The sequence below is a fragment of the Pleurodeles waltl genome, chromosome 2_1 (assembly GCF_031143425.1).
Source record: "Pleurodeles waltl isolate 20211129_DDA chromosome 2_1, aPleWal1.hap1.20221129, whole genome shotgun sequence".
NCBI lineage: Eukaryota > Metazoa > Chordata > Amphibia > Caudata > Salamandridae > Pleurodeles > Pleurodeles waltl.
Window position 1 is genome coordinate 185,811,372 of NC_090438.1, and position 27,456 is coordinate 185,838,827.

The window sequence follows — 27,456 nt, forward strand, 5'->3', positions numbered from 1 at the left end:
TCTATACAGAGTAGAGTTGTTCAGTGAGTTAATAACAAAGCTGGCACAGTGGCCTGCAGTACAGTTTGATGTTGCTGCAAAGGATTCACGCAGGAGCTTGTTTACTAGAAGCTCCAGAAATCCCAAACTACTGTGTTGATTTTCAACGAACTGCTCGCAGTAAAGTTCTCAGATAGGCGTGATGTGTACATGTTCACTATAATTCATGATGAGAGCACTTCCCCATCACGGTTTAGGGTCAGATGGCCAGCCCACCTGTATACTCGATTACAACAACTACATGGGCGGAGTGGAGAAGAACGACCAGATTCTTCAGCCGTACTCTACGAGTCGTTAAATTCACACTTGGTACAAGAAACTGTTTACCAACTGGATCCGGATGGCAACATTTGATTTGTATGTTGTTTATCGTCAGACAAACACAGAAAGACGTCTTTCGTTGACTTTCAGTTGTCTGTCATTGAAGGTCTTACTGCTACAGAAGCATCTGCCTCCACTTCATATGATCTGGAGGATGTAGTAGGGCTTCAGGAGCGACACTTAGCTGATCGCATTCCTAAAACACCTAAAAAGCATCAAGCCTGTTTTTGTTGAAAAGTCTGCACGAAGCAGAGAAAGAGGCAGTAGAGTTGTGTTCACTGCCCCCGTTTCCTAATTGCTTAATGTTGTATCATACTAAAGCAAACTACTGGGATATTGACTGAGATAGAGCTGATGTTAGCTAAATCTTTCAATAGCTGTGCATAGACTGTGTGTAATAGGCTTTGAAAAGTATACTCGGACACCCCAACTTGCATTGACAAACTGGACAGAGTTGGATTTCCCACAGTAAGTGCACTGATGGCACATGAAAGAAGTTTTCTTGACCTTCAAGTAACTAGAGACGGAAGACATTAGTATAGATTCACTTGGCAATTATATAAGTTTAGTGAGGGCTCTGATGAGGACAGAGACATGAACGGATAAGAAAAGCTTACAGTAGCTGTGATTTACCAGGGCTTTGACTAGGGAGAAGGCAGATGGTTAAGGAAATACAGATACATATGCCATGAATTCATCCTCAACTATGGATTCAAATCCATTGATGCCGCACTTGCCCGCTGAATTACTTTGGCACGTATGAGTCAATGCCTGACCTTCTTGCCATGTTCATCCTCCATCAGAACTTAGTAGCTGTTCACTTTGTTGTATGATAAGTACATTACAGTCACAGCACATAATGTTTCTACGTTCTCACAGACTACCCGGTGTGTCAAGAACTACCGTTTTTCATAGGTCATCATGTTCTCCTTAGGGATCTTTAGAAAATGTCCCTGCATGTTGGCCTTAGTTTCAAAGCAAGATATGCTCACTCAGTTTGAGGAATGATATGTCGGAGGCATACTTAGACACCTCCAACTTGCATCCACAAACTGGTTGGAGTTGGATTTAGCATAGTGAGTGCACTAAAGGACCATGAAAGATGTCTTCCTAAGCCTTATGTGGCTGGCATGGAAGCCATTTGTAAAGGTTCACTAGGCATGCGTTTGGTAATGTCCAGAAAGAAGGAGGCGGTTACTTGCCAGGTAGTAAAATGTAGTCAAGTGTATTCTGTTCACTGGCTTATGAATGTGATGGGCCCTTGCATGGTAGTGGTAAGTTGATGTGTGTACACAAATTGGTTGGATTGGGCCTGTGCCTAGCGGTATGAAAGTCTTGTGTGTGGTGCGTGAATTAGCCATAAAGCGGTTGGTGCCTTGACATGGCTTTATGGCTCACCTTTACAAGTCTATGTTTCAATATTCAGATACTTAGATTTAAGTGTTTGTGCTTTGAAGTCATCACTTCTGGAGGTGCTAAAGCCAACCAGTGTAAGTGGTGGATTAACTTTAACAAATTAGTACCAGTTTCATATCTGCGGCAGTAAGACGGTCGTTTCTAACTCCTTGTTTTTTGTCATTATGGGTAGCTGTGGATTTTGGGCCCTAGCTCAGTCGGCACATAGGAAAACCTGCACATTTTTTTAAACTAGACAACCAGGGAAGTCCAGGGTTGTATGACTTGCGTGGCTCTCACCAGTTTAGTTTTTTGTACCCAGAATCCCCTACAAAGCTCAAACTTTCTCCTTGCACTTCCTTGATAAAAAGTCCTGGAATCTGCAGGCAACCACAAATTTCCTACCACCCAGCGTTCCCCTAAGTTTCCAGAGAGTGAGGGTGGGTCTAATATCCATGACAGGGAAAGGACCAAAACGTATTGTGGAGACATCAAAATTATCTATCACAAAACGACCTGGTTTTGCAATGAGGGCCATGTCCGTTTTTGGTCCTGTACCATTTTTATTGGGAGATCTGGAGGAATGCCAGGTGGAAGGATGTTTGTGGCTCCCCACAAAGTACAGAACGTTTCATCACCGATAAGTGAGGAAAATGTGTTTTTAGTGAAAGTTCGAGGTTGGGTAGAAAAACATGGTGAGAGTTATGCAAGTCTGCCCACCCTGGATACCCCTGGGTGTCTAGTTCTCAGAAATGTACAGGTTGGCTAGTTTTACCTAATGCCGGCTGAGCTAGGGTCCAAAACCTCAAGATACCCATACTGAAAAAAAGGGGTCAGTTTTTGATGGAAAAATACGCTGCAACCAGGTTACGTTTTGGGTTGTTTCTTGTTGCGGGCACTAGGCCTACCCTTACAAGTGAGGTACCATTTTTATCTGGAGACTTGTGAGAACATAAAAGAGTTGAACATTTGTTATTACCAACTGTATTTAATTGCCATGGTGCCTTTCAAATGTAAGCCAGTGTATGAGAAAGATGACATTTTGAAAAATACCATCCAAATCATACACTAGTACAGGTACCCACAAATTCAGAGATATACAAATATCCACTAGTCCTAACCTACATATCTTATGCCCATTTCAGAAATACATAAGTATCCTTGATACCCATTTTTCACTCTGCCTATTTATTTAGCTATAAGATTTGGTCTATGCTCGCTACTCAATGAAAAACCACAGTACAGTGCAGCTCAGTTGTTGGCACTGGGTACCGTGGGTTCTTGGAGAACCTACAAACTCTATATAGTCCCACAACAAGAAGTGGCTAGCGAACATAATGGTATATTGCTTTTGCCAATCGGCCATTGTGACAAAAAGTTACAAATGAGAATGTTGTCACAAATGCCTGTTTTTTCCTTCTTATTTTCATTATCCATTTTAACAGTTATTTTCCTTAGGAAAATCTTGAGGGATCTACACATATGACCCCTTGCTGAATTTGGAACTTTATCTACTTTTCGGAAGTCTATAGCTTTTCTGGATCACCCATGGGTTTTACACTGGCTTCCACCACAAACTGGAGGTCGACTGAGAGCACAAAAAATAGGGAAAATAGGCTGCCTCTTAGAAAAATGCCAAAACTGTGGTACAACATTAGGCTTTTGGATTCAGCTATGCATGTTCCTGAAAACCATTCGTGGATGCCATTTTTAGGTAAAAAACAGACACTCTTATTTGGAGCACTTTTCTCTATTTTTCCTCAAAAAAATAAAATCAAAATTTTGCTATATTTTACCTATTTTCTCAGTACCTCCAGGGGAATCCACAAACTGTGGGTATCCTTAGAATCCCCAGGGTGTTGGACAAAGGACACAAATTTGGGGTGGATACCTTATGTGGGAAAAAAGGTTTTGGCACCCTAAGCTCGAACTACCCCAAATAGCCAAAAAAGGGCTGAGAGCTAGGGGGTGAAGGCCCAGCAGCTAAGGGATTAATGATTACTAACAACCATATAAACAACAATAAACCTCTACCTGCATCATACGTGAATTATAATACTAAGAACTCCATTATACAGCAAAAGTGGCTCAATGTTATCCTGACTAGGGCATAAATTAAGAAATTATTCATTCACACATTTTCAAGTCACTACAAAATAAATATATGAAAGCAACGCTACAAATGTTATTTCCATTGACTTTATTATGTCAATACAAATTATTTTGTATCATTGACAACAATATGAACAATAAGTAAAAAAGTAATAAAAAAACAGAGGTAGCTTGACAACAACACAAGCAGATGAGTTTGATACAAGTTCACCCTAAATGATCATAGGAGCTAGTAAAGCAAATTCACTGAATCGCAATACATAAAGAAATAAATTATCTTTCAAAGATAAAGCCAGTATTTAAGGCACAAAATACAGTATCTTCATTGGATTACAGAACAGACATTGTGTTTGAATTGTATTTCACAATTTCTTGCCCATAAGGAAGTTAATGGCATATCGTGGTGCAAACATTTAACACATTTCACATTTAACTAACCCTGCAAGGAAAAAAGTGTTTGGTTTTTAATTTAATTGGATTCCACTACTCGCATTGGATGTGAAGAAGTGGAATGGGGGCGTGGAAGAGAGGGGACAAAGAGTACTGAAGGGTTCAAAGAATTACCAAAAACACCACGTAGTGCAATAGAGGGGCTTTTAAAACAACATTTAGTTTTTAAACAGATACTGTGTACAAAAAACTAGGACATCATGGGTGACTTCCAGGTATGAATGTGGAAATCTGCATAGTTGTGCCCACCCCATAAATCTGCATAACTGAAGCTGCATAGTTCAGGGTCTGATTGCACAAAGTCAGACCTAGCAACCCGGCCTAGTGTATGCCAGGCTACTTTGGGGTTCAAACAAGGAAAGGTTAGCTCAGAGACCATGGATGCCAATTCAGGAGCACCAGCAGTGAAGTAACAGCTGCTGCCTTTAGTTTGCCCTTTGGTCCCTTCAAAATTGCCATGGCTACTCTTATCTCAGGCAGTAAAGAAGGCAGCAGCAGGAACAGAAAATAAGTAGGGTTCCAGAAGCCATGTTTACCTTATGTCACCCCAACCCTTACTTGAATTAGCTTATGTAGTTTCCAGGCCCTGCTTGCTTTAGTCCCTAGGCAGCATATATGAAATTGTTGAGTGATGAATGGTGAATAAGGGGTTAACCATATGTTATTATCAGTCGTCAAAGAGTAATGCTGTTAATTCCAATTCCACTGGCGTTTTGGTGAATTGACATCCATGACAGTGATTTACACTAGTAAGCAGCTTTCAGCTCCCTGACTCATTGTCCCCCCACTTCCGCTTTTGGACTCCCTCAGACACCATTTTAAAAACATTTAGTTGTGTACAGTTGCTGTCATTTGTCTCAGTTCTACTGAATGGTCCAAAGGAAAAAACTATGTAACTAGGTTGACACATAAAAATTAATATGGTACCCAACTTTACACTTTGGACATGTGCCAGCACAAATCCTTGGTATAGCTGCCCCATGTCAAGACATTTACTATTGCACGTAGTTATATAAAAGTGTGCCTTTTTAAAAAAAAACAATTGCATGCATTTTCTACCAGGGATTTACAGTCAAACACGCAATGGAAGAAAACATTTGCTGAACAGACACTCACATTTCCAACGTGCAAAAACGTGTATTTGTTCTTCAAGTACTATTTAACACTGCATTTTCACAGAAAAAATGGCACCCAAAATAAGTCATTGAGGAAGAAAGTTAACCGTGGAATAATGGAGTGCTACATTCAAACTATTAATATTTCCATATTCCTCATAAATGGTTCCCTTATCTTGTTTTAGCAGCACGTTCACATTTTCTTCATGAACTTTAGCACTGAAAGTTTACTGTGACTCTAAAGTTACTCTAAGAGCATCTAAATTCTAATCCCAGAAGGGAGAACATTCAGTTTTATAACAACTGTCAATAACTTTACCTAAGCAACCCCGGTTAAGGAAAATCATATGCCTACTATAGTAGCTTAAGAGTACGGTTTCAAAGCTTATGAAACACATTGCACATGCATCGTATTAATGCTAAACCTGTAAACGATATCCTACTACATATTGCACAAAAAGAAGTACAACACATATCCCACTGCTAAAGATTTCATAAGAGCTTTACAAATAAGCTACACTTTATGGTTATTTGAATACCATCAGATTCTTGTGTGTACTTTACACGAGCAGTAAATATTTGTTGTATCCTGCAAGGTTAAAATATTCATCTCAGCTTAAACGGGCAATTTGCTGGTTCACAGTTCCTTGTATTCAGCAATCTGGTTCTACATTAATTTCTAATTATCAGGTATCATTGCCATAAAACTTTCTGAGTATCAGATTATCTTCTTGGAGTAATAAGTTAAATTATCTACAACTTATTATTTGAAATATTATGCAAACCTTAAAAGGCTAGCCAACCAAAGATATGCTGCATTTGACATATTGTTGTTTTGTAATTGTTCCAATGCACTATTTCCATTTCGTTTGGCGCCTAAACTGCATATCAAATAAGATGTGCACAAATTAACATAGGACTGATTGTTACGTTGTATAATAGGTTATTTTACAGAGTGCAAAAAAATTCCAAGGGAAATTTAATTAGAGCGAGATCAGTCATATTAGAATGTACGTATTCTATATTTCTAAAAAATAACAGTAGAAGCAGACAACACAAAAAACGCACATGGTTTTAGAAAATGATATTGTGTGACAATGTGAATCCATGCATAAATAATAAATGTGTGAAGTTACTATCATTCATCGGGGTTTCTAGCCAGCCAGATTTTGGCTGTACCAATTCTGACTGTCACAATAAAAAAGTTATCATTCAGCCATGCAAAATCAATATTTGGAATGGTTTGGCGTTAACAATAACAGTTTCTATCAACAGAACAAGCACTGATGAAAGAATGGAACACATATTTGTATTAAGAGTGTTTTCAGTATATACCTCGTACTATAGCTGGTCCTGAATCAAAAGTCAACCAACAAGGAACCTACAGATTAAAGCCGCTAATTTACAATTTAAATAACACATGACTGCTTCTAAAGCGATATCATGATCAGTTATGCAAAAATAAATTACAATATACACTTTCAACAACGATATTTAACTGGGCCCATGCAAAATTTCAGAAAACCCATATGTATAAGAAGGATATCATATAAATTACACACCACTTCGTATTAAAATTAATAAGCAACCTTGCAAAGGTTAGTAACAAAGGAGTGTTTTCGTTATGCTTTTCACAAATTTGAACAAGTGCGAGAACTCAGAGAAATCACAAGTATAAGATAACTTTAGATCTAATTCTAATTTCATTAGAAATGTACATCAAGTCATGTTATGCCACACACAATTTGGCAAATCTTACTGAAACTGGATACCTTTCCTTTGTGAAAGAATAAAACATATTTTCTATATCATCGTGATCGACTGCGCGATATAAACATGAGAACTCGTCGAATGCTGTTCAGACGATCTTTCAGTGATGTCATAGCAAGAAATGGAAGTTGTGCTTTGTTTTCCAAAGGAAGAACAGCCAGAATCCACCAACACCAGGAGGGGCCATTAGGGTTAATCTGTGGCGGTACAGAAATTGCGGTAATAAAATTAGGCTCTGCAGATAGCTTACCATTTCTAAACGTGGCATCTTTACATCTTTTTAAAGCAGACGAGAATGAACTAAGGGCGAAAATGTTGCTTACCTGTAAGTACAGTCCTGCAGCATTGCCAGCTTTAATGGATTCACACACACTAATCATTTCCGAAAGTCAGGTTGGAAAGCTGTGGTAGCTAAGTAAGTGCAATCCTATACCCATACAACAATTACTACCGAAAACAAATGAGCAAATGTAAGTAGACCATATCTAGCCCACCCACCTCATTAGGAGACCTGAACTCCAGCCATGCAGGTGGAACGGCTCCAGGTTGCAACCCCAGTCTGAGGCTTAAACTGCCAAATTTTCATAATTTGTTACCAATTATACATTAACCTTATTAACAGGAGTTGAGAGGGCCGATAAAAGATTCTAATGCTGCAGAATGCAGTTAGAGATTTAAAAAAAACGTTTTCCTCTGCATCACTGTATTGTTCGTAGATTCACATGCCTGAATTATCATTACTAGAGCAGCATCTTATTTTAGTTAAGGTAGGAATGGGGCTCACCTTAGTGAAAAGGTTTGTGCAGCGCCATGTAACCCAATGCAGTTTCACTTGACATCAAAACAGTAATGCCTAATGAGGATGTGGATCAAACACCAGATCGCAGCATTGCAGATAACTTAGAAAGGTACAAATGCAAACAGCACCATGGTCGCCACCAGGCCTCTTTTTGAATGAGGTCCAATCCTACATTTCAAAAATCTGCCTGCTTTCATATAGCTATATGAAATGCATGCAGCGATTGATCTTGAAATGATCTGCTTAAGACAGAGGGTAGCCTTTGTTAGTGTTTCCATGAGAAACAAATTGTCAGTTCTTCTAAAGTCTTGTCTTCTCAAGATATAATTTATATCTAGTGAGTGTGGCGCTTTCTCTGCAGTGGTAGGCAGTTGAGGAAAAAAGGTTGGAAGATGTACTTTTTTCGTTCAGATGGAAAACTGTTGGAACGTTTAACCACGGCTTAATTGAAGAAGCATGAATTTCTCTAACCCTTCTTGCTGAATTGATGGGGAGTAGAAAGCCTTAACTACCCTGGTTGAGAATAATGAAGATGAGATACTTACAAATATCTACTTGGTGCATTCAAATAGAGGTAGATCTTAATATCGTAGTCCTGATTGTGATAAAGTTAGTAAATAAAGTAGAATTTCCTGTGCATGCTCGAAGAGTGGATTGCTTGTATTTGCTAATGTCCGCGTATAAGAGCTAGGGAATACGTTTCAGCCGGTAAATGGGCTCCAGTTGCTTGCAACATCTTTTTATAGCTCAGCAGAATCAACACAGAACATGTTTTACTGATAGGACGATACTGTGTTTCAATCACAGTGCCACAGTTGTGGCGCGTCTTAGGACAGTTGGTTGGCTCCTTCCCTATTTCCAGATATAATAAAGCGTTGTCATGTTCTTTGGTCGTACTTTGACTCTGTTTTGTATTATCATAAATAGGAATGCTTTCAGTGCTAGTCTGACAGCTCTCAGTTCCAGGATGCCGATCGTTTTATGTATGTTTTGTTCTTCTGGTGACCATACCCTTCGAACTGACATATCCATCATGTGTGCTCCCCAGCCTTTCACTGAGGTATCTGTAGTTAGATAAAAACATGTTAAATCTCAAATAGGTGTTGCGGAGCATATAAATTTGTGTTTTGTCACCACTGTGCCTCTAAACCTTCTTGAAGTGGTCAGAATCTACACTATAGTATGCAGGGAGAAAGTATCCCTGGTAAGACTTTGAATTTTCTTACTGCTATCTTGAATAGCTTTTTTCTCCTTTCTTGAGATGGATATGCTTTAAATTGATTTGTAGAGATGTTTGCCACTAAGAACAATATTTTCTGTGTTGGCTGTAGGAAAGACTTAATAATGCTCAGTGTGAAACGTCGATGAGGTTACACATTTTGTCCTCTGGACAATAGAAGCAATTGTGTCCGTCAACAGAGGCTCCTGTCTCATTGTTAAAGCCTTCATCAGAGAGGGTTTGGTGATTGACAACATCTTTATCAGAGGTGCTTTATTCGTTGAGAATGCTTTAGTCAATGACATTAGTTTGCTCATCATTTACATTTTCGAAATCAATGATAGTGGCTTCATCAATGGCAAAGTATCTTCATTGATGAAGACGATTTCCTGAGTGAAGGTGTAGACTTAGTATGCTGAGTCGTCATCAACAGTCATGTCGACAAAACTGAGTAATCTTGGAGTCCTGCAGACTGTCTCTCTTTGGCTGTTACTTTGTCAACAATGGGATGGTTGGCGACGACAGTTTCACTTAAAAATGTCAGCAGAGATACTGCTGAACTTTTATTCAGTCAAAGGAATACAATCCATAGTTGCAGATTGTGGAGGCACTGACCTTGAATTATTTTTCACCTGCGAAACTGCTGACGTCACAGGTAGAACTTCACCACTAACAAAAATATGTCTGCTTGGTGGGAGAAAGACTGGGTTCTGAAGTAGCCCCAATAGCTGCTTCCCCTGATCCACAGTCTTCCTGTTTCTGTTTTTTAGACCTCAGAACGCTGTGTTTCTGAAGACCTGGTGATTTGGTACTTAGAAGGTGCAGAAGCCTACCTCCTCTGTCTGTCAAGGTTTTGGAACTAAAAGTGGCAGATATCTCACAATGTTTGTGACTGGATTGTAGAAAGCAATAAATACATTTAATATGTAGGTCATCTATGTAAACATTTCTGGTTTCATAGTGCTACACAGCTTGTACAGTCTACTTGGCTAATTGAATTCTTCAATTGTTTATTCCCAAAAATACAACAAAACTATACTTCAGGCTTTCATGAAGATGAAGTAGTCACAGTCTTTGACAATTTCTTAGATGGGTTTCTGTCAAAACATCCAGTGGAGAAAAGGAACTTGGTAGAACACGAGGGATTTCTTTGTTATTTGATCAAAGCAGCAGAAAACCTGACAGCTGGAGAATCGGAGGAGAGTTGGAACCCTGAGCTCCTCCACCTGACTGGTCGGACCTCAGTTCATGTAATGAGATGGATAGGCTAGAGATTGTCTACTTATATTTCTCCACTTGTTTTCAATGTTAATTGCTGTATTGGTATACTGCTGTACTACTATTGGCTAAAGGACGCTCCCAGTCTGACGTCGGGAGATAGTTCAAGCAAGTGAATCTATTAAGGATTAGTTGCTACAGGAAATATGTTTACCATGGCATCACCACTTTTAGTCAATCACTTAATCTTTGCATACTTGTAGTTGACAACATTTAGCTAGTGAAATCTCTTTGGGCTTGATTCACAAAATACATTTTTTGGAGGATGAAAGGCAGAGTGATTATAGTACTACTTTGTGTACTACAAAATGCACTTTGCATACCCATGGCAGAGATCTCCACCTCTGCCTCTCCTATACCTCCCATAAGGAGATCTCTGCCCAGGTGGCAGAGATCTGCATACTTAGAAGTGGTGGAAAAATGGAACCAACCGCTACAAAGTAAGTTGGGGTAAGGGAAACTGAAGGAGTGGTTTAGGGAGGGGCAGGCTAATACAAAACACTGCATCCACATACAAGTTATCACAAATGCTATTCACAAAAACACTTCTAATTCTACTACAGACCTAATAGTGACAGGCAGTCTTAAGTATCATACAACTTGGCCTTTAAGTAAGGCAAGCACCACACATCACCAACCACTGGTAAAGCAACCCAGTCTCGTGGAAAACAATGGAGGTAGGCTTTAAACTAACCAGAAACATTCCATAGGAAATAAGACTTTAAGGGCCATACAAATGGACACGGGCTGCACATTCTGATGGTGTTGTCTGGATGACAAACACAGAACCAGCATCAATACTAGTAGAAGGCATTTTCCCCAGCCAGGTGTTGCTCAGCCATGGAGGTTCAGCTGAATCTCTGAACACAGTGGGGGTGAACGTTACTGCATTTTTGGTCCAACACTACATCCTTGGAAGAGTCATTCTTTGTCCTAGGACTGGCCACTCTTGTGCTTGAAGATGTTTGTGGTGCTTAGGGATGGGTTTGCAGAAAATATGTACAGAGAGCATCCGTCCTGGATCCCCTTGCACTTCCAATAAGGATTGAATTCTTTGAACTCCAAAGACTGTGGCACACACAAGGAAGAGGACCAAGCATGCAACCACAAGTATACTCCTGCTACACCGAAATAAAAATCTCAAAGGGAATTTTGCTTTCACATAGTCTAAGGGCAAATGGCTCTAATGCGATTGTGTGGAGTGGACAAAACAGAACAAATGCCAAGATGATGACACACACTGTTAAAACAATGAATGAGTGGCGCTGTGCAATGTAAACAATGCCAAAATAAACATGTTTATCATAGACAAACCGGGGAAACACTTAGGGTGCTGTGAACTTTGTAAGTCTGAACATGGGTGTTGGCATATTGCGATCTTGGGGTACGTGAACCCCCCCCTCCTTATTGCAGAATAATCAGTAACTGCTCTAAGTATGTCTATAATAAATGAAAGCTACAAATTAGCCACACAAAGTGGCTTTTTTCACCAGCAGTCATATTACAAAACAAATAAAATAACTAACAAGTCAGAAGCGTCATGAAACGCCAAAATGAATCTCGTTTGTACGTCAGTGCACTGTTCTGGGTTTAGAACCAAAATATTTCTGTAATCTATGGTGTGTCAATCACTGAAAACAAGCCTTTGTTATTTTCTGTTACGCATACTTCTTTAGCACGGATATAAAGTGAGAGGGGCACAGGCACTTAGTTTTGAAGCTTGAGAAAACCAACTTAAGGCAGCAAAGTGCTTTTATTGCGTCAAATATAGCTACACTTTTAGAGTTTTCATTGGCATTATGTTACTGTGGGAAGAGGCTGAATTGGTTAAAAGATATTCTTCACAGCACGTATTTCAAATAAAATAAAATGTACCTGTGGGTCAGTATCCTTTGTTGGCATTGGACCAAAGTGACCTAGAATTCGACTCTTAAGTGCTTCTTTAAGTGAGTTGAACCATGTATGTGCCTGATCATAAACAGAGTCATGTAAAGTGAGAAGTTCAGCACAATCCAATCCATGCACCTGAAAAAGTAGCAAAACAAATGGTTAGTGAGCTAGGATGCTTCCAAGATTTTATCAGGATTTTTCAAAATATTATTAATCAAAATAGGTCTGGAGCGCAATAATCTGTGCAACAAGATTTTAAATTTTAATGGACAATCCCAAACAAGATAAATAAACTGAAAATAAGATAACACAATTACCTTCACACAACAGAAATACCTGCCACATAAGAGGCAGTCTTAGAATTACTGTAGAAGATTTTAATGAACTTCTGTTTTTCCTCTCTAGTTTCAAGTGTTTTTCACAATTTTATTTAATTTTTGCGATTCAATGAACATTGCAAGAGTACAGTACAATCACGGCAGCCGCGCTCTGACATTCTTTATCCTCCTGCTGTAGCTGATACAGTATGGTTTGCTGTTGGCAACCATAAATTGGTGAAGCGGTTTATTGCTTGTGAGGTATTGCAGTGTAAACAAAAGACACAAAGTACTACAGTACTACACAATGACAAACGTGGTTAAGTTATAAACACACGGGGGACTGAGGGCCAGTCACTGAAGGAATCCTGCTGCTTAGCATACCGAAGTCCATATGTAACTAATTCGAAGGGCCCCCAAAATATAGTGACTTGGTTTCCACAATAAAACACCTATTCCAATGTTCTGGATTTCTCATCAGATAATGGAAGGTAACATGGGTTTCCTTAAAAGTTCTAAATTCCTGTCCCACAGAATTTATAACTATGTGGTGAGGCAAGGGGTTGGCGGGCCACAAATATGCTTATGTACACTTTCAAGTGTTGCAACATCTATTTCTTTACTGTCCCCAAAGGGAATTGATGTCACCAGCACGGGAGGGGGCATTTCTATGATGTGTTGGAGATTTAGGTTTGATTGTGGTTATCACATCTAATTACCATAAGTTTCCAAAGGGAGTGAAAGGGCAGTAACAATAATTACTAACTACATTGTACACTCTGCCATTTGTCTTGTTTCCAGGCACTGATAACATGTACTTATTACCCAACTCAATAGCACTCATTTTGTCGATCACTGAAGGATGAAAGAATGAGTGCATTCATGGATTTGAGCCTGTGACTTTCTCCAAAGTGAATGTATTTGTTCAATGCCAGCCATAAGAGTCTGTGAAAAGTGGGGTGCTCAATGAAATAAAAAATGAATATTGTGTTGCCACTATATAAATCACTTAAAAGTCACACCTTGAGTATTGTGTATAGAGCTGGTAAGCATATATGCAAGAAGATAAAACAGGATTAGAAACAATCCAGATGAGCATTACTGGGATGGTTCACGCCATCTCTGAAAATGATATGAGCCGTTCTGGACTTAAACCTTTTGAATACAATATACTGTAGGAGATACAGAAACATTTAAATATAGCACAGGAACTGAATGTGCTCAAGTAGTGGCATCGTTTTAGAACGGCAACATAAAAAAGCATCATGAAAAAAAATATTTCCCAGAAGGGTGCAAAATGCATGAAAATGCCATTCGGCAGCAGGTGTTATGGCAAAATCTGCAACAGAATTCACAATTGAGACAGAAATGCAGGCTATGAATGTTTTTAATAAATTGCCCAACAAGGCAGGTTAAATATCTAGTTTAGGGGTCCTGTGAATGCCATATACTTGTGGACATTTTTTTCTTCTAGATGGAGGGCAACGTTATGTTGGCTGTGACATAATAAAAGGATGGAATATGTAATGTGGTTAATAGACATTAATGACATTTTAAGAGTATACATTTGCATGTATACCGCATAGCGCAGGTTTTGATACCCACAAGGTTGACAGGCCTCTTACTATAAAGCCTTCTGATCGTGTAATCAAATCTACAAATAACTTATAAAAGTCACATGAAAATGTATGACGTGAAGGTTCTCTACTGTAAAGCTTTAGAATGATGTAAACACACGTTCTTTCTGTTATGTAAAGTTAAAGATATAGCTCATGGTTTGAAACATCTTTTTCTACTCACCTTCTCGTCTTCAATGTATTCGATATCTGCTGTATTATAGCCATCACGCTGGCTATGCTGTATTACTTTAAATCTCCTTTTCCCAATGCTGTCTACAACTGAGCGACCATCACTGAAGAATTCTACATTTCTGATCTCCAGCATACAGCCATAATCTGCAAATCTATTGAAATGCAAAACAAACAAGAGGGATCAGTTAATACCTAAAGAATGCAAGGTCACAAAATAATTAACGCTGCAAAATAAAGTCACTTATTTTAGGACTGTGAATGGGGCGAATATCATATTTGTAGACTTGTCTTAACTTACTTAGACAAACTTTCTAAAGCACTATTGAGAGTAGATGATTGCCACATAAGAAAATTGTGAGGCGCGAAGAAGTATTCAAAAGAGGGGGAAATAATGAGTGTCATCGGAGAACAAGAGTAGTAGGTGAGCCTTTCCATATTCCTGCTACTGTCACAGAAAGGGTATTGTTTGTAGTCCTTTCAAATTAGCAGCTAGTTGTGGATTTGGAGGTTTGTAGTTTGTGGTTGGGAGGGTAACAACCTACAGTGCCTATGTTTGAATATGCTGCACATCTGGTTACATTGCTTATGATTTCATTTCGAGTTACTTTTACAACAGTGTCCCAAATATGGTAATCTTGCTTGAGCGCTAACAATTAGGTAGCACAACAAGGTACCTTACATCACTGGTACACCACCAAGTGTAGGGCTGAGTGGCAAGTAGCATGTGTGTGCAAGTACCACATTAGGACAGGAGCTGGGGAAGTGGGATAGACAGATAAGGAGAAAAGGAAGAATGAGAATTAAAAATCAAGGTGCAATAGATTTGTGATCAGTGAAATACAGAGTAAGGTGAAAAAAAGATTATGGTGAAAAGCTGCAAGTAGGTGGGGCACGTACAGTGTTGTGCTGGCCTCCTGGGCAAGTTTCATGATTTATAAATGCCCTCAATAAAATAAAATAAGGATAAGCGAGCGAGAAGGCAGCAATAGGGTGCCAGAGAGAAAAGTGATCAAGGGGATAGATAGTTTGAGTAAACGAAGTAGGGCGGGGGTGTGCACTAGAAGGGATTTAATTAAATAGGAGGTGTGAACGAGTTTAAGAAAGAGAAACGTAGCAATAAGCATGAAAGGACAAGATGGTGTCAATGTAGACAGCACTCTGCTATAAACAACCCCTTTGTTACCACCACCTGTACAGGGTTCTCACTTACTCAGACTTCCACTGAGCGAGGGCCACTTTATGGTTGCATCGGCAACCTTTCACATTGGGTGTTGGTTCCTCATTTAGGCTTTACAGTATTACAAAAACGTGCTTTGCTTGTACTTACAGCCTTGAGAAAGCCCCAGACTTTCAGCCACCAAAGGGACGAAACACATGTCTGCTTGCTGTCTTTCTAGAACATCTCAATAATTAAAAAATGTATCTGGATTACAAGTACGATTTTGACTTTTGATTGGACAAGCTGCTTCTCATATCTTGTACTCAAAAGCAAACTCTACATTTGAATCTAGGCGGGCTCACCCACTTATCTATATTACAAATTAATTTAAGGAACAAGTGGTCCAAGCCTTGCGTGGTGGCCCACTGCCTCGTTGAATATGGGCATTATCTGATGGAAGAGGAGAGCTGGACTTTTGGAGCAATTCATCTCCAGTACAACAGCTGGATAAAAGTTTGAATCTTCTGGAGAAAATGCATGAAGTTTCAGGCTATTTTTAATGCACAATTTTTACCTCATTTACTTCAGCAGTGCAACGTGCCACTACGGCAAATACTTTCAGCAGACTCATTCACAGTATTAAATGAGGCTTTGCTCAGCAAAATAATGTGGTACAGCAAAAAAACTCAGCAAATACTAAATAATGGAAAATAACTCACCCCTTCACAGCGTCACTAATACACATCCCAAACTGCTTAGTGCCAGTCTCCATACATCTTCGAATCATTAGCCGGTAACATGGCTCAAATATGTGCAGTGGGCATGGCACAGTGGGGTAGGCCATCGTGCAGACAAATATAGGCACATTTGTATTTAAGCTTTAAAAAAAATATAAAACAAATATCTGTCACTATACATCTACTTTCACATCAACCTACAAGTGTGGTACCATTTCACAAAAACAAATTACATTTCTACATTATGGGATTTCTTGGAAATGCCCCTTTCTGCAGGATTATCCCCAAACTCTTCCCCTTTCTCCTATATTTCGGACCATCTTTTTGTTGACTTTGGGACTCTGGGCACCGTACCACTGCTAATCAGTGCTAAAGTACATGTGCTTTCTCCCCTAAAACTTGGCATGGCTGGCTTACACCTGTTTGGCATATTTAATTTACCTGTAAGTCCCTTGTAAAGTTGTATACCATATACCCAGGGCCTGTAAATTAAATGCTACTAGTGGGTCTGCAGCACTGAGCGCGCCACTCACACAAGTAGCGTGACCTGAAAGTGCTAACTGTTTTTGATGAAGTAGCCTTCCAAACCTGTCTCAGGCCTGCTACCGCAAGGCCTGCATGAACTGTTTACTGCCACAGTGATTTAGCATTTCAAACTACTTGCCAAGGCCTAAACTCCCCTTTTACAATACCCAAGTCACCCCTAAGGTAACAGAGCTAGGTGGGCATGGTGCTGTGTATGTAAAAGGTAGGACATGTACTATTAGGTTTTAAATGTCCTACTATTGACAAACAGTCTATTTCATTTTTCACTAGTGTGAGGGTTGTTTCTCTCATAGGTTAGCATTGGGAGTTCCTTTATATTTTAAGGGGTAATTTCTGATCTGAAAGGAGCAGCATTGCCATGTTTGGTATGTTTGGAATGGTAGTCAATACTCCTGCTTACTGGTCTAGTTGGATTTTACATAACTATTTTAGAAATGCCACTTTTAGAAAGTGGAAAAATCTCTGTGCTTATGACTCTGTGTGCCTTGCAGCTTGACTCAAATCCATGTCTAGGGTTCAGTGACAGTTACACTTTGTGCATACTTTCCAGACAGCCACAACACAGAAGGGGCTGGGTGTGACGAGAGGCATCTGCATCCATCTCATACAATCTTCCTGAGCTGGGAGAGAGGGAGGCTGGGCACACTTACATTTGTATAGGCTGTGTCCTGCCCTCACACAAAGGGCTGATTTGCCCCATGCTGATGTCTACAGCCAGGGCTGGGTTGAAAGGGGTTCTGTTAAACTTGGAAGGAGCCCTTTGAAGTCACCCCTTGAACAAAGACATTTTGGAGTATAAGTACATGTGCTCTGACCCCATGCTCTTAGAACACTTTTGGAACTGGGACTTAACCTCTGACAGAAGGATTGCTGTGCAAAGAACGCATCTTGACTGCCCTTCTGATGTTGTCCTGCTGCCTACTACTTGGTGGGTGGCACAAAGAACTCACTGGATTGCCTTTCTAGTTGTTGCCCTGCTGCCAGCTGCTTCATGACACTGGGGTACTGCTAGGAGTAACCACCCTTTGGACTACTCACTTTGTGGTGCTGACCTTCTTACCTGATAGGCTGCTGTAGAGACTGCCACTCTGCTCAAATTGACTAAGTGTGCTGGCCTGCCTGCCTGCTGCTCCCCGTGTGCCCAGTGTTCTCAAGGGGCTGGTTGGCTAGCAACCCCACACCCTATCCTCCAATCTCAGGGCCACAAAAAGATTGCTCCTACGCACTAAAAGCAGAGTTGATGATTTAGAGAGATCTAGATAAATTACACCATATGTATTCCACAATGTTACAAATTGAATGTCTCAAAACAGATTAAAATGCTACTCATTATGATAATGAATGACAATGGCGATACTTCCACATATGTGCATTTGGTCAAAGGCATCCAAAACACATTGCTATATAGGTGGGTCTTATAAGGTTGTATTGCACAGTGCAGTACAGCATTTGAAGCTGTTTGGATGTGAATTAAATTGGACACTTAGGTAGTTTGTGAGAGCTTGGTTGATTGTACTAGATAAGCTATGACAAAGGCCCAACTTTAATGGGCCAGGTATAATGTAAGATGAAAGAAAATTTGGTGTTTATTCGGAAAGGCATTTATGACTATGTGAAGTAGTATTATAGGAGTACTAATTCATGTACTCCAATGCCTTTGTAAGGAGGGCAAGAAATGTTCAACGTCTCTATTAGTAAAAGTGCAAAGAGGGCACAGTTATTTCTAATTATACTAACTGTAGATGTATATTCCCAAATATTCACATTTTATATGTCCTAGGGTCAATTCGCAAAGGCATTTAAGTACATGTGAAATATGAATACAGATATACTACTCCACATACTCATGGCTTTGTGAATCCGCCTCATGGTTTCCATGTTTCAAGGATGAAACAAGCATTAGATGCCATGCTTAGGGGACCATACCGATGAATGAAACTGTGAAGTATGAAATTCTTTCCTAATCCTGCTCAGAGAACTGATAGCATTAGGGGTAATTCTGTGAAAAAAGGAGACCTTCTAGTCTAATTTTGTACAAATTACCAATATATTATTACCTTCATCTCATCTCTAAAATGTTTTATTTTTTTAAATATATATTTTTATTTAGTTTGACACATGATACAACAAGCAATCATATAGAAGCACAACAAACTGGTACATGTGCACTTAAGTATTCCTGAGAGAGCACAGTTCAAAGATATGTCTTAGAGAATATATCATGGTACATACACAATAATAGTGGGGGCATGGGGATTGTTCAGGAGGCTCCAGGAAGCATAGAGCATTGACTGCGGGTCTAAAGGACGAATACAAATATAGTAGGCCGGGTTAAGGATATTGCGAGGAGAGCACCCACCTTAGGGATTGTAAAAGGCAAGCTGCCCTTAGCACAATGCGGAATCGTCAGCAGTTCTCCACATCAGAGATGGGATGACTGGTTGACAGGTGAATTACCGCTCTAGGATGTGGACCATTAGGGATTGGGGACTATTTTGTCGTTCAGGGTGGATAATTGTCATTCTTAGCTTCCACATTAGGAATATATGTATCCCAATATCCCATCCCAGTCTTCAACAGGCCCCTGTTGGGCAGTACTTGCAGTGTATTGGCTTTGGCTCGAAACCACAACAAAAGGGACCGCAGCCATTGCTTTATGTCCAGTGCCGTTGGGGCTTTCCATGTCATATCTATCAGATCTTTAAAAAGGACAAATGCTAGGTCAAAGAATCTGTTGTTTGGATCCTTTGGCCTTGGGTCTGATTCCCAAAAAGCAAGATTCAACGGTAGGGTGTAGGGTATGGCCCGCTATTTCAATTGTGTGTGTTGTCACTGCTACTCAAACTCTATTCAAAGGAGGACACTCCCACACCATGTGGTAAAATCCCGCATCAGATAGCCAGCATCGAGGGCTCTCAGTGTGCGTGTCTGATAACATGCTGCCAATTAGGTGCAGGGATCGGTATGTCTGATGTAGAAAACTGAATTGAGTGTATCGGAATCGGGGGTTGTGGGAAACTTCTCAGACCTAGTGGAGTGCCTGTGTCCATGCTGCATCTGTGAGGGGAAAGTTAAATACATTATCCCACCTGGTCCTAGCCCAAGCTCGTGCATTGGGTGACGTGGTCATGAGGGAGGAATGCAACATGGACACTGCCGTCTGTGCGGACTCCCATGTAAGAAATGTATGTAAGGCAGCCGACATCACAGGTTCCTTCTCTCCTGCCCACCAAGTCAGCTGCAAAAGGCCCTTGATAGCATAGTAGAACAGTCCAGGATTGACACTGCATGCAGTCCTGATGTGTTGAGAAGATAATAATGAGCCTTCCTGCAAAAAACTTCTCATGTCAATGAATCCTGCCGCACGCGTTGGTGTAAATTCGTGCTGGCGTAGTAGGCGACGCATACTCAATATATGGTCTATTGGTATGAGAGGGGAGTATGGGGCAAGAGATCTCTTTCTGTGTGTATATCGTAGATAAGAATGCAGGGCTACCTGCATCTGGAGCTACTCTTTCTGGGGACAAGATTTGCAACCTGCCAGCCAGATAAGCACAGGTGCATTGCCCATCATGTCTCTAGCCGCCGCTTGTTCCGGAGTAGTGAATGGAGAGAGCCAACTTATAGGCCATTGCAGCTGTGCTGCGCCAGAGTATGATTCGAAATGATTCGAAATGTGGGGCACCCATCCCTCCCTCCATCAGCGGAAACTGTAGGGTTGAGAGGGCCACCCTTCTTCTACCCGTTCCCCATCCCAATTCCAAGAGTAATCCGTCAAATTCCCGAAAGAAGGCTTTAGGGAGCATCACTGGAAGGGCAGTGAAAAGATATAGTAATCTCTGTAAGATCAGCATTTTGGTAATGGCCGTTCGACCAAGTTGCGACACAGGGAGCAAACTCCAAAAAGGTAGCAAGCCCGGTATAGAGCTGACTACCCACCCCAGGTTACCATCCCGAAGGGCATTCTCAGTATGGTAAATATGTACCATGATGTGTCTTAACAAGTCATGACACCACTGAAGCCTGGAGCTGGGTGCCAACCCTCTATTGTGTTCAGATATGGGTGTGAGTGGGAATAAGTAAGATTTACTCCAATTAATCTTAAAGCCGGACCATTGGCCAAAGTCGACTAGTAATGACATCAAACCTGGTAGGGTCGACTGTATCTCTCTTAGAAACACCAACATATCATCAGCATATAATAATACTATGTGATGGGACGCCAGGTCCATGATCCCCCAATCTAATGCTCGGAGATGTAGGTGAAAAGCCAGAGGCTCCAATGAAATAGCGAACAGGAGAGGGGATAGTAGGCATCCCTGTCGAGTACCACATTGAATAGGAAAGCTATTCCAGATCAAATGTTCCGTTTTAATACAGGCATTAGGATTAGAGTATTAAGTGTGTATCCGCCTCATGAATATAGCCCGAAACCCATATAATCCAAGGTGTTCATTAGGCAGTCCCAGCCAAGGGTATCGAAAGCTTTTTCGATATCCAGGGAGACTGCTACTCCACCATACATTTCAGTTGGAGTGTCTGACCAGCCGCAACAAGTGTCTAATATTCAGGAATGTATTTCGTTCAGGTATAAAACCTGATTGGTCCAGGTGGATAAGGTGGTAATAAGGGGAAGTAAGCTATTGGCAAGGATTTTCCCAGGTATCTTACAGTCGAGGTTCAATAAGGATAAGGAGCGGTATGAGCGAACATTTAGTGGATCGCGATACTGCTAATGTAAGACTAGTATTATGGCTTCCCTCATCGAGGCTGGTAGCTGGGTGGCAGCGTAAGCCTCTTGAACATCTCCAGTAGATGCTGGACAGCACTGCTGAGTAAGCTGAATAGTACTCAACTGGTAGTCATATCAGATTCGGGAGCTTTGTTTCTGGCAATCTGCGACAAGGCTAACTTGATCTCCCCTAATTGGACAGGTGCATCCAAATCAGCCCGTTGGAGGGGAGTAAGGTGGGCAAGAGGGAATTCGAGTGTACCATCTGGAGCAGAAACTGGTTCCGCTGCATAGTGCACGGTAATAGTCTAGAAATTCAGAGTAAATTCCCTGCCTTGTATTGAGCATCCTACCATCTCTACTTTTCAGTGCCCCATCAACTTGTGCTGACTATCTTCTTTGACCAGCCAAGCAAGTGGCCTGCCCGCACTGTCACCCTCCACATTAATCAAAGAAAGATGTCTTCTATAATCGTGGCGGCAAAGGTGTGTCTCCGCCTCTCTATATAGTTTCGGCATGTCTTAGAGACGAGTGGCACCCTCTGGATTACCCACCGCTTCTTGTTCCAATTTGCGTACGGAGCGCTCCGAAGAAGTTGCTTCCTCTGTGAGAGTGCGACGAACACCCCACGAGGCACAAATGTAGTGTCCTCTGACAACTACTTTATGGGCTTCCTATTCCATCGCTCTAGTGGAGGTGGATCTATTATTATTTGTGAAATATTGGCGTATACAACAGGATAAATCTGCCCTGAATGTGGGGGTCCTGTAGCGCATCAGGCTGTAGCCGCCATGTAGGAATGGGCGGGGTAGGTCTTCCCCATTGTAGTTCAACCTGTAGAGGAAAGTGGTCTTACAAGGAGCAAGGTATCTTGCTCACGTAATGGAGGGAATCAGTGCACCCGTGCCAAGTATTTAGTCTAGACATGTACGTAGGTTATAAAATGGTGAAAAAAAAGAGAGAATTCCTGGGCCATTGGGTGGTCTGTGCAAGTGTTGGCGCCACAACCAAGTCCTAAGATGTTGGGATAAGTTGATGCGGGGAGCGCAAAGGGGGTATAGAGCGGTCGAGGTCAATATCTACCACACAACTGAAATCCTCCCACCCCCCAAATAAACTGGGGGTTTGTGAGTCAGTGAATAGTCCTGGAGAAAGGGCATAAAAAAACACAGACTGATTACAATTTGGAGCGTAAAGACCCACCAGTGCGACCGGGGAGCTGCTGAGGTGACCCTCTACAAACGCATATCGTACCTCCGGATTTATGAGGTGTCTAGTGGCTACATATGGTACCCCAGGAGCAATCCATGAGTACTCCCCTGGCAAACACCAAGGACGTGGTGCGGTAAATCTGGTCCCTCTTTGTGGTGCACAATTTAAGTAATTCAGTCACTGTGAGATGTGACTCTTGTATCATAGCAATGTGTGTATGGTAGCGATTAAGGATGTGCGTGGACCCAGTAGCACTTAATTGGTGTGGCCAAACCCCTTACATTCCATGTGATAGAATTATAGCACAGTATTCTATTATCAACTGTGTCAGTCATAGATTAAGTTGGGCCCATGGAAATGAGAAGACAGTCCTGTTGCCCATCATCGAATTAGGACCACGTACCAGGTATCCCCTATGTGAAGGAGTATGACAAATGCTCAATGTGAGAGGGCCCTCTGTATGTAGGAGTGCATGCAGCAACAGTACATAACCCCTTCTGTGCCGCGGACGTAATGGTTACGTCCTGCGGCACAGTGCTCGTGTGCCCAGGACGTAACCATTACGTCCTGGGCACAGAGCCCAGAGGGAGCGCTAGCGCTCCCTCTGTGGGGTTCCCCCCCACACACCCTGTGACATCAGCGCGCGAGCGCGCACTGTTTGTCACAAGGCCTCCTCCCATCGTGCTGGAACCTGAGAGCTTCCAGCGCAATCGGAAGAGAAATGCAAAAGCATTTCTCTTCCGATCACGTGGAGGAGGCCGAGAGACTTCAAAGGGAAGGAAAGTTATTTCCTTCCCTTTGAAGACTCTCTCAGCGTTTTGGCAGCCGGATTGCAAGCAATCCGGCTGTCAAAACGCCCACTAGACACCAGGGATGTTTTTTGGGAAATGAAACTGGCATTAGGGAGCAACCCCTTGGGCAAGGGTCGCTCCCAGGGGGGGCATTTGTTTTAAAGGTCTTTTCTGCAGGCACCAGGGAGTATTTTTATTTTTTTTGTTTTGTTTTTCTGTTGTTTTATATTTTTGAGGTGGGGAGCGACCCCTTAGGCAAGGGTCGCTCCCATAGGGTGCAAATTATATTTAGGCCATTTCGGCCTATTTTTATGAGGCCTATCTGCCCCCAAGGGGGACAGAAACCACTAGACACCAGGGAGTTTGTTTTTTTTCCGCAAATTTCACGCAAGGGGAGCGACACCTTAGGCAAGGGTCGTTCCCCTGGGGGGCAAATTTATTTTATTTTAGGCCATTTCTGCCCCCCTGGGGGGGCAGATCAGCCTATTTTAATTAGGCCGATCTGCCCCCAAGGGGGGCAGAAACCACTAGGCACCGGGGATTTTTTTGTTTGTTGTTGTTTTACAGATGGGGAGCGACCCCTTAGGCAAGGGTCGCTCCCCTGGAGGGGCAAATTGTATTTAGGCCATTTCTGCCCCCCTTGGGGCCAAATCGGCCGATTTTAGGTGAACAACTAGGCACCGGGGATCTTTTTTTTTTGTTGCGCCAATGTCACACAGGGGGAGCGACCCCGTAGGCAAGGGCCTCTCCCAAGAGAGGTTTGGGGGGGGGGCAAATTTATTTTAGGCCATTTCTGCCCCCCTCCCGGGGCTGGCAGATCTAGAGGCCAAAATCCACAGGTAGGCACTTTGCAAAAAACACCTCTGTTTTCTGTGAAAAAATGTGATGTGTCCACGTTATGTTTTGGGCCATTTCCTTTCGTGGGCGCTAGGCCTACCCACACAAGTGAGGTACCATTTTTATCGGGAGACTTGGGGGAACGCTGGGTGGATGGACATGTGTGGCTCCTCTCAGATTCCAGAACTTTCTGTCACCTAAATGAGAGGAAAATATGTTTTTTTGGTCATATTTTGAGGTTTGCAAAGGATTCTGGGTAACAGAACTGGGTCAGATCCCCAAAAGTCACCCCATCTTGGATTCCCCTAGGTATCTAGTTTTCAAAAATGCGCTGGCTTGCTAGGTTTCACCAGGTGCCGGCTGAGCTAGAGGCCAAAATCCACAGGTAGGCACTTTGCAAAAAACACCTCTGTTTTCTGTGAAAAAATGTGATGTGTCCACGTTGTGTTTTGAGCCATTTCCTTTCGTGGGCGCTAGGCCTACCCACACAAGTGAGGTACCATTTTTATCGGGAGACTTGGGGGAACACAGAATAGCAAAACAAGTGTTATTGCCCCTTGTCTTTCTCTACATTTTTTCCTTCCAAATGTAAGGCAGTGTGTAAAAAAGACGTCTATTTGAGAAATGCCCTGTAAGTCACATGCTAGTATGGGCACCCCGGAATTCAGAGATGTGCAAATAACCACTGCTTCTCAACACCTTATCTTGTGGCCATTTTGGAAATACAAAGGTATTCTTGATACCTATTTTTCACTTTTTATATTTCAGCAAATGAATTGCTGTATACCCGGTATAGAATAAAAACCCTTTGCAAGGTGCAACCAGAAGAGTCCAGCCGACGTAACGGTATATTGCTTTCAAAAATCTGGACATCGCAGGAAAAAGTTACAGAGTAAAACGTGGAGAAAAATGGCTGTTTTTTTCACCTCAATTTCAATATTTGTTTATTTTAGCTGTTATTTTCTGTAGGAAACTCTTGTAGGATCTACACAAATGACCCCTTGCTGAATTCAGAATTTTGTCTACTTTTCAGAAATGTTTAGCTTTCTGGGATCCAGCATTGGTTTCTCACCCATTTTGGTCACTAACTGGAAGGAGGCTGAAAGCACAAAAAATAGTAAAAATGGGGTATGTTCGAAGAAAAATGTAAAAATGTAATTGAAAAATTGGGTTTTCCAATTCAACTCTGCCTGTTCCTGAAAGCTGGGAAGATGGTGATCTTGCCACCGCAAACCCTTTGTTGGTGCCATTTTCAGGGGAAAAAACACGAGCTGCCTTCTGCAGCCCTTTTTCCCATTTTAAAACAAAAACGAAATTTTCACTGTATTTTGGCTAATTTCTTGGTCTCCTTCAGGGGAACCCACAAAGTCTGGGTACCTCTAGAATCCCTAGGATGTTGGAAAAAATGGACGCAAATTTGGCGTTGGTAGCTTATGTGAACAAAATTTTTTGAGGGCCTAAGCGCGAACTGCCCCAAATAGCCAAAAAAAAAAGGCTCGGCACAGGAGGGGGAAAAGGCCTGGCAGCGAAGGGGATAAACATAACGGGAATCACATAATGCAAAGGATAAAAAAAACATACATTTCCCCACTGGTCAGTTGACAAACCTGTCTCCGGCCATAGTGCTCCAACAACAAAAACAATAAGAAACAACAACATAAGTTCACTTTGAAAGTTTTGGGGGGCATAGAGTGGTAAGTCCAAGAGTTTGTGCCCGTGATCTGTCACAGGGGATGTCCCATCCCGTAACAAGGGAAAACTTTACGTTACAAGATTCACTGTACCTGCACCCAATTTGTTGACCGTGAGTGTCTGAATCACCTCGGTCACAGGTCATTAGCCAATCTGGGGGTCAACGAGGGACTGTGGAGGGACACTGCCGTAGATAAATCAGACTCCTCCATGTCTGAGTTGGAGTCCATTGGGTTGGGGGTCAAAAGAATTGCCACTGAGTTGTGAAGCTTCCAGTACCGCCCTGGCTTGTTCATCAGCTGCCTGGTCGATGTTTTCCTCCGGGTCTTCGCTTCCGATGGGGTCTGCGAGGAGTCAGCCGATTTCCCTTGGAATGACTTTGGTCGTCTGTATTGCCAAGCCTTAGGCATGAAGCCATGTCCAAACGTCCTCTGGCGAGGAGAACACGTGAGTGGGTTTATCTGCTAAAACTCTCAATTTAGTTGGGAATAGAAGGGCATATTTGATACCATGTTCTCGGAGGTGCTGCTTCACCCTGTAATAAGAATTGCGAAGTTGTTGCACCTCGGCTGTGAAATCCAGATAAGCTGTGATCAAGGCATCCTCGAATCTCATGGGCCCATGTCCCCAGAAAGTTTGGAGCACCAAGTCACGATCATGAAAATTACGGGGCCTGGAAATGATCAACTGCGGTGAAGCCCCTGGGGGAGGGTGTCTGCCTGGTATCCGATGAGCTCTCTCTATGGAGAAGAATTTAAGGGCCTTCCCAGCCACCGTCTCAATCAACCAGTTCTCAACAAAAAGTTCCACACTGGACCCCTTAACTTGCTCAGGAAATCCCAGCAATTGAATATTTGTGCGAAGGGATTTACCCTCAGCATCTTCAGTGTAGCCACCTCCCACAGGATTTCACCTGGGCTTGCAGATCTTGCACTGTGGGGCATAGGGAGGTCAGTGATGATTCTGCGTAATCCACCCGGTCCAGCAGTTTGCAGTGGGCAGCCCGCAGTACATTGGCATCTAGAGAGACAGTCAATTCTTGATTCTAATGATATCTCAGTCTCCAATATCACCTGTAGAATCTTTTCAAATTGTGCAGAGTGTCCCTTGAGGGTTGTCTCCAAATGTTCTAGAGCCTCAGTCGAGTATTCTCTGAAGAGAGGAGTCGGCAAAGAGACAGTCATGTCTGACGTTTTTCTCGCAGATTTCGGTTTCACCATGGTGAGCAGCATGG

At 41.9% G+C, this 27,456-nt stretch overlaps 1 protein-coding gene across 2 annotated transcripts in view; it reads right to left on the reverse strand.

Moving 5' to 3' along the window:
• Nucleotides 1-3,938: 3,938 nt before the first annotated feature.
• Nucleotides 3,939-27,456, reverse strand: part of LONRF3 (LON peptidase N-terminal domain and ring finger 3) — a 48,727-nt gene continuing 25,209 nt past the window's right edge. For both annotated transcript variants that reach the window (XM_069212369.1, XM_069212365.1), the window contains 4 exons: nucleotides 16,395-16,553; nucleotides 14,506-14,668; nucleotides 12,374-12,523; nucleotides 3,939-7,399 (listed from right to left, as the gene is read on the reverse strand). In XM_069212369.1, the coding sequence (XP_069068470.1) occupies nucleotides 7,241-7,399; nucleotides 12,374-12,523; nucleotides 14,506-14,668; nucleotides 16,395-16,553 (631 nt within the window). In that variant the 3' untranslated portion in view covers nucleotides 3,939-7,240. The remainder of the gene's footprint in view (nucleotides 7,400-12,373; nucleotides 12,524-14,505; nucleotides 14,669-16,394; nucleotides 16,554-27,456) is intronic.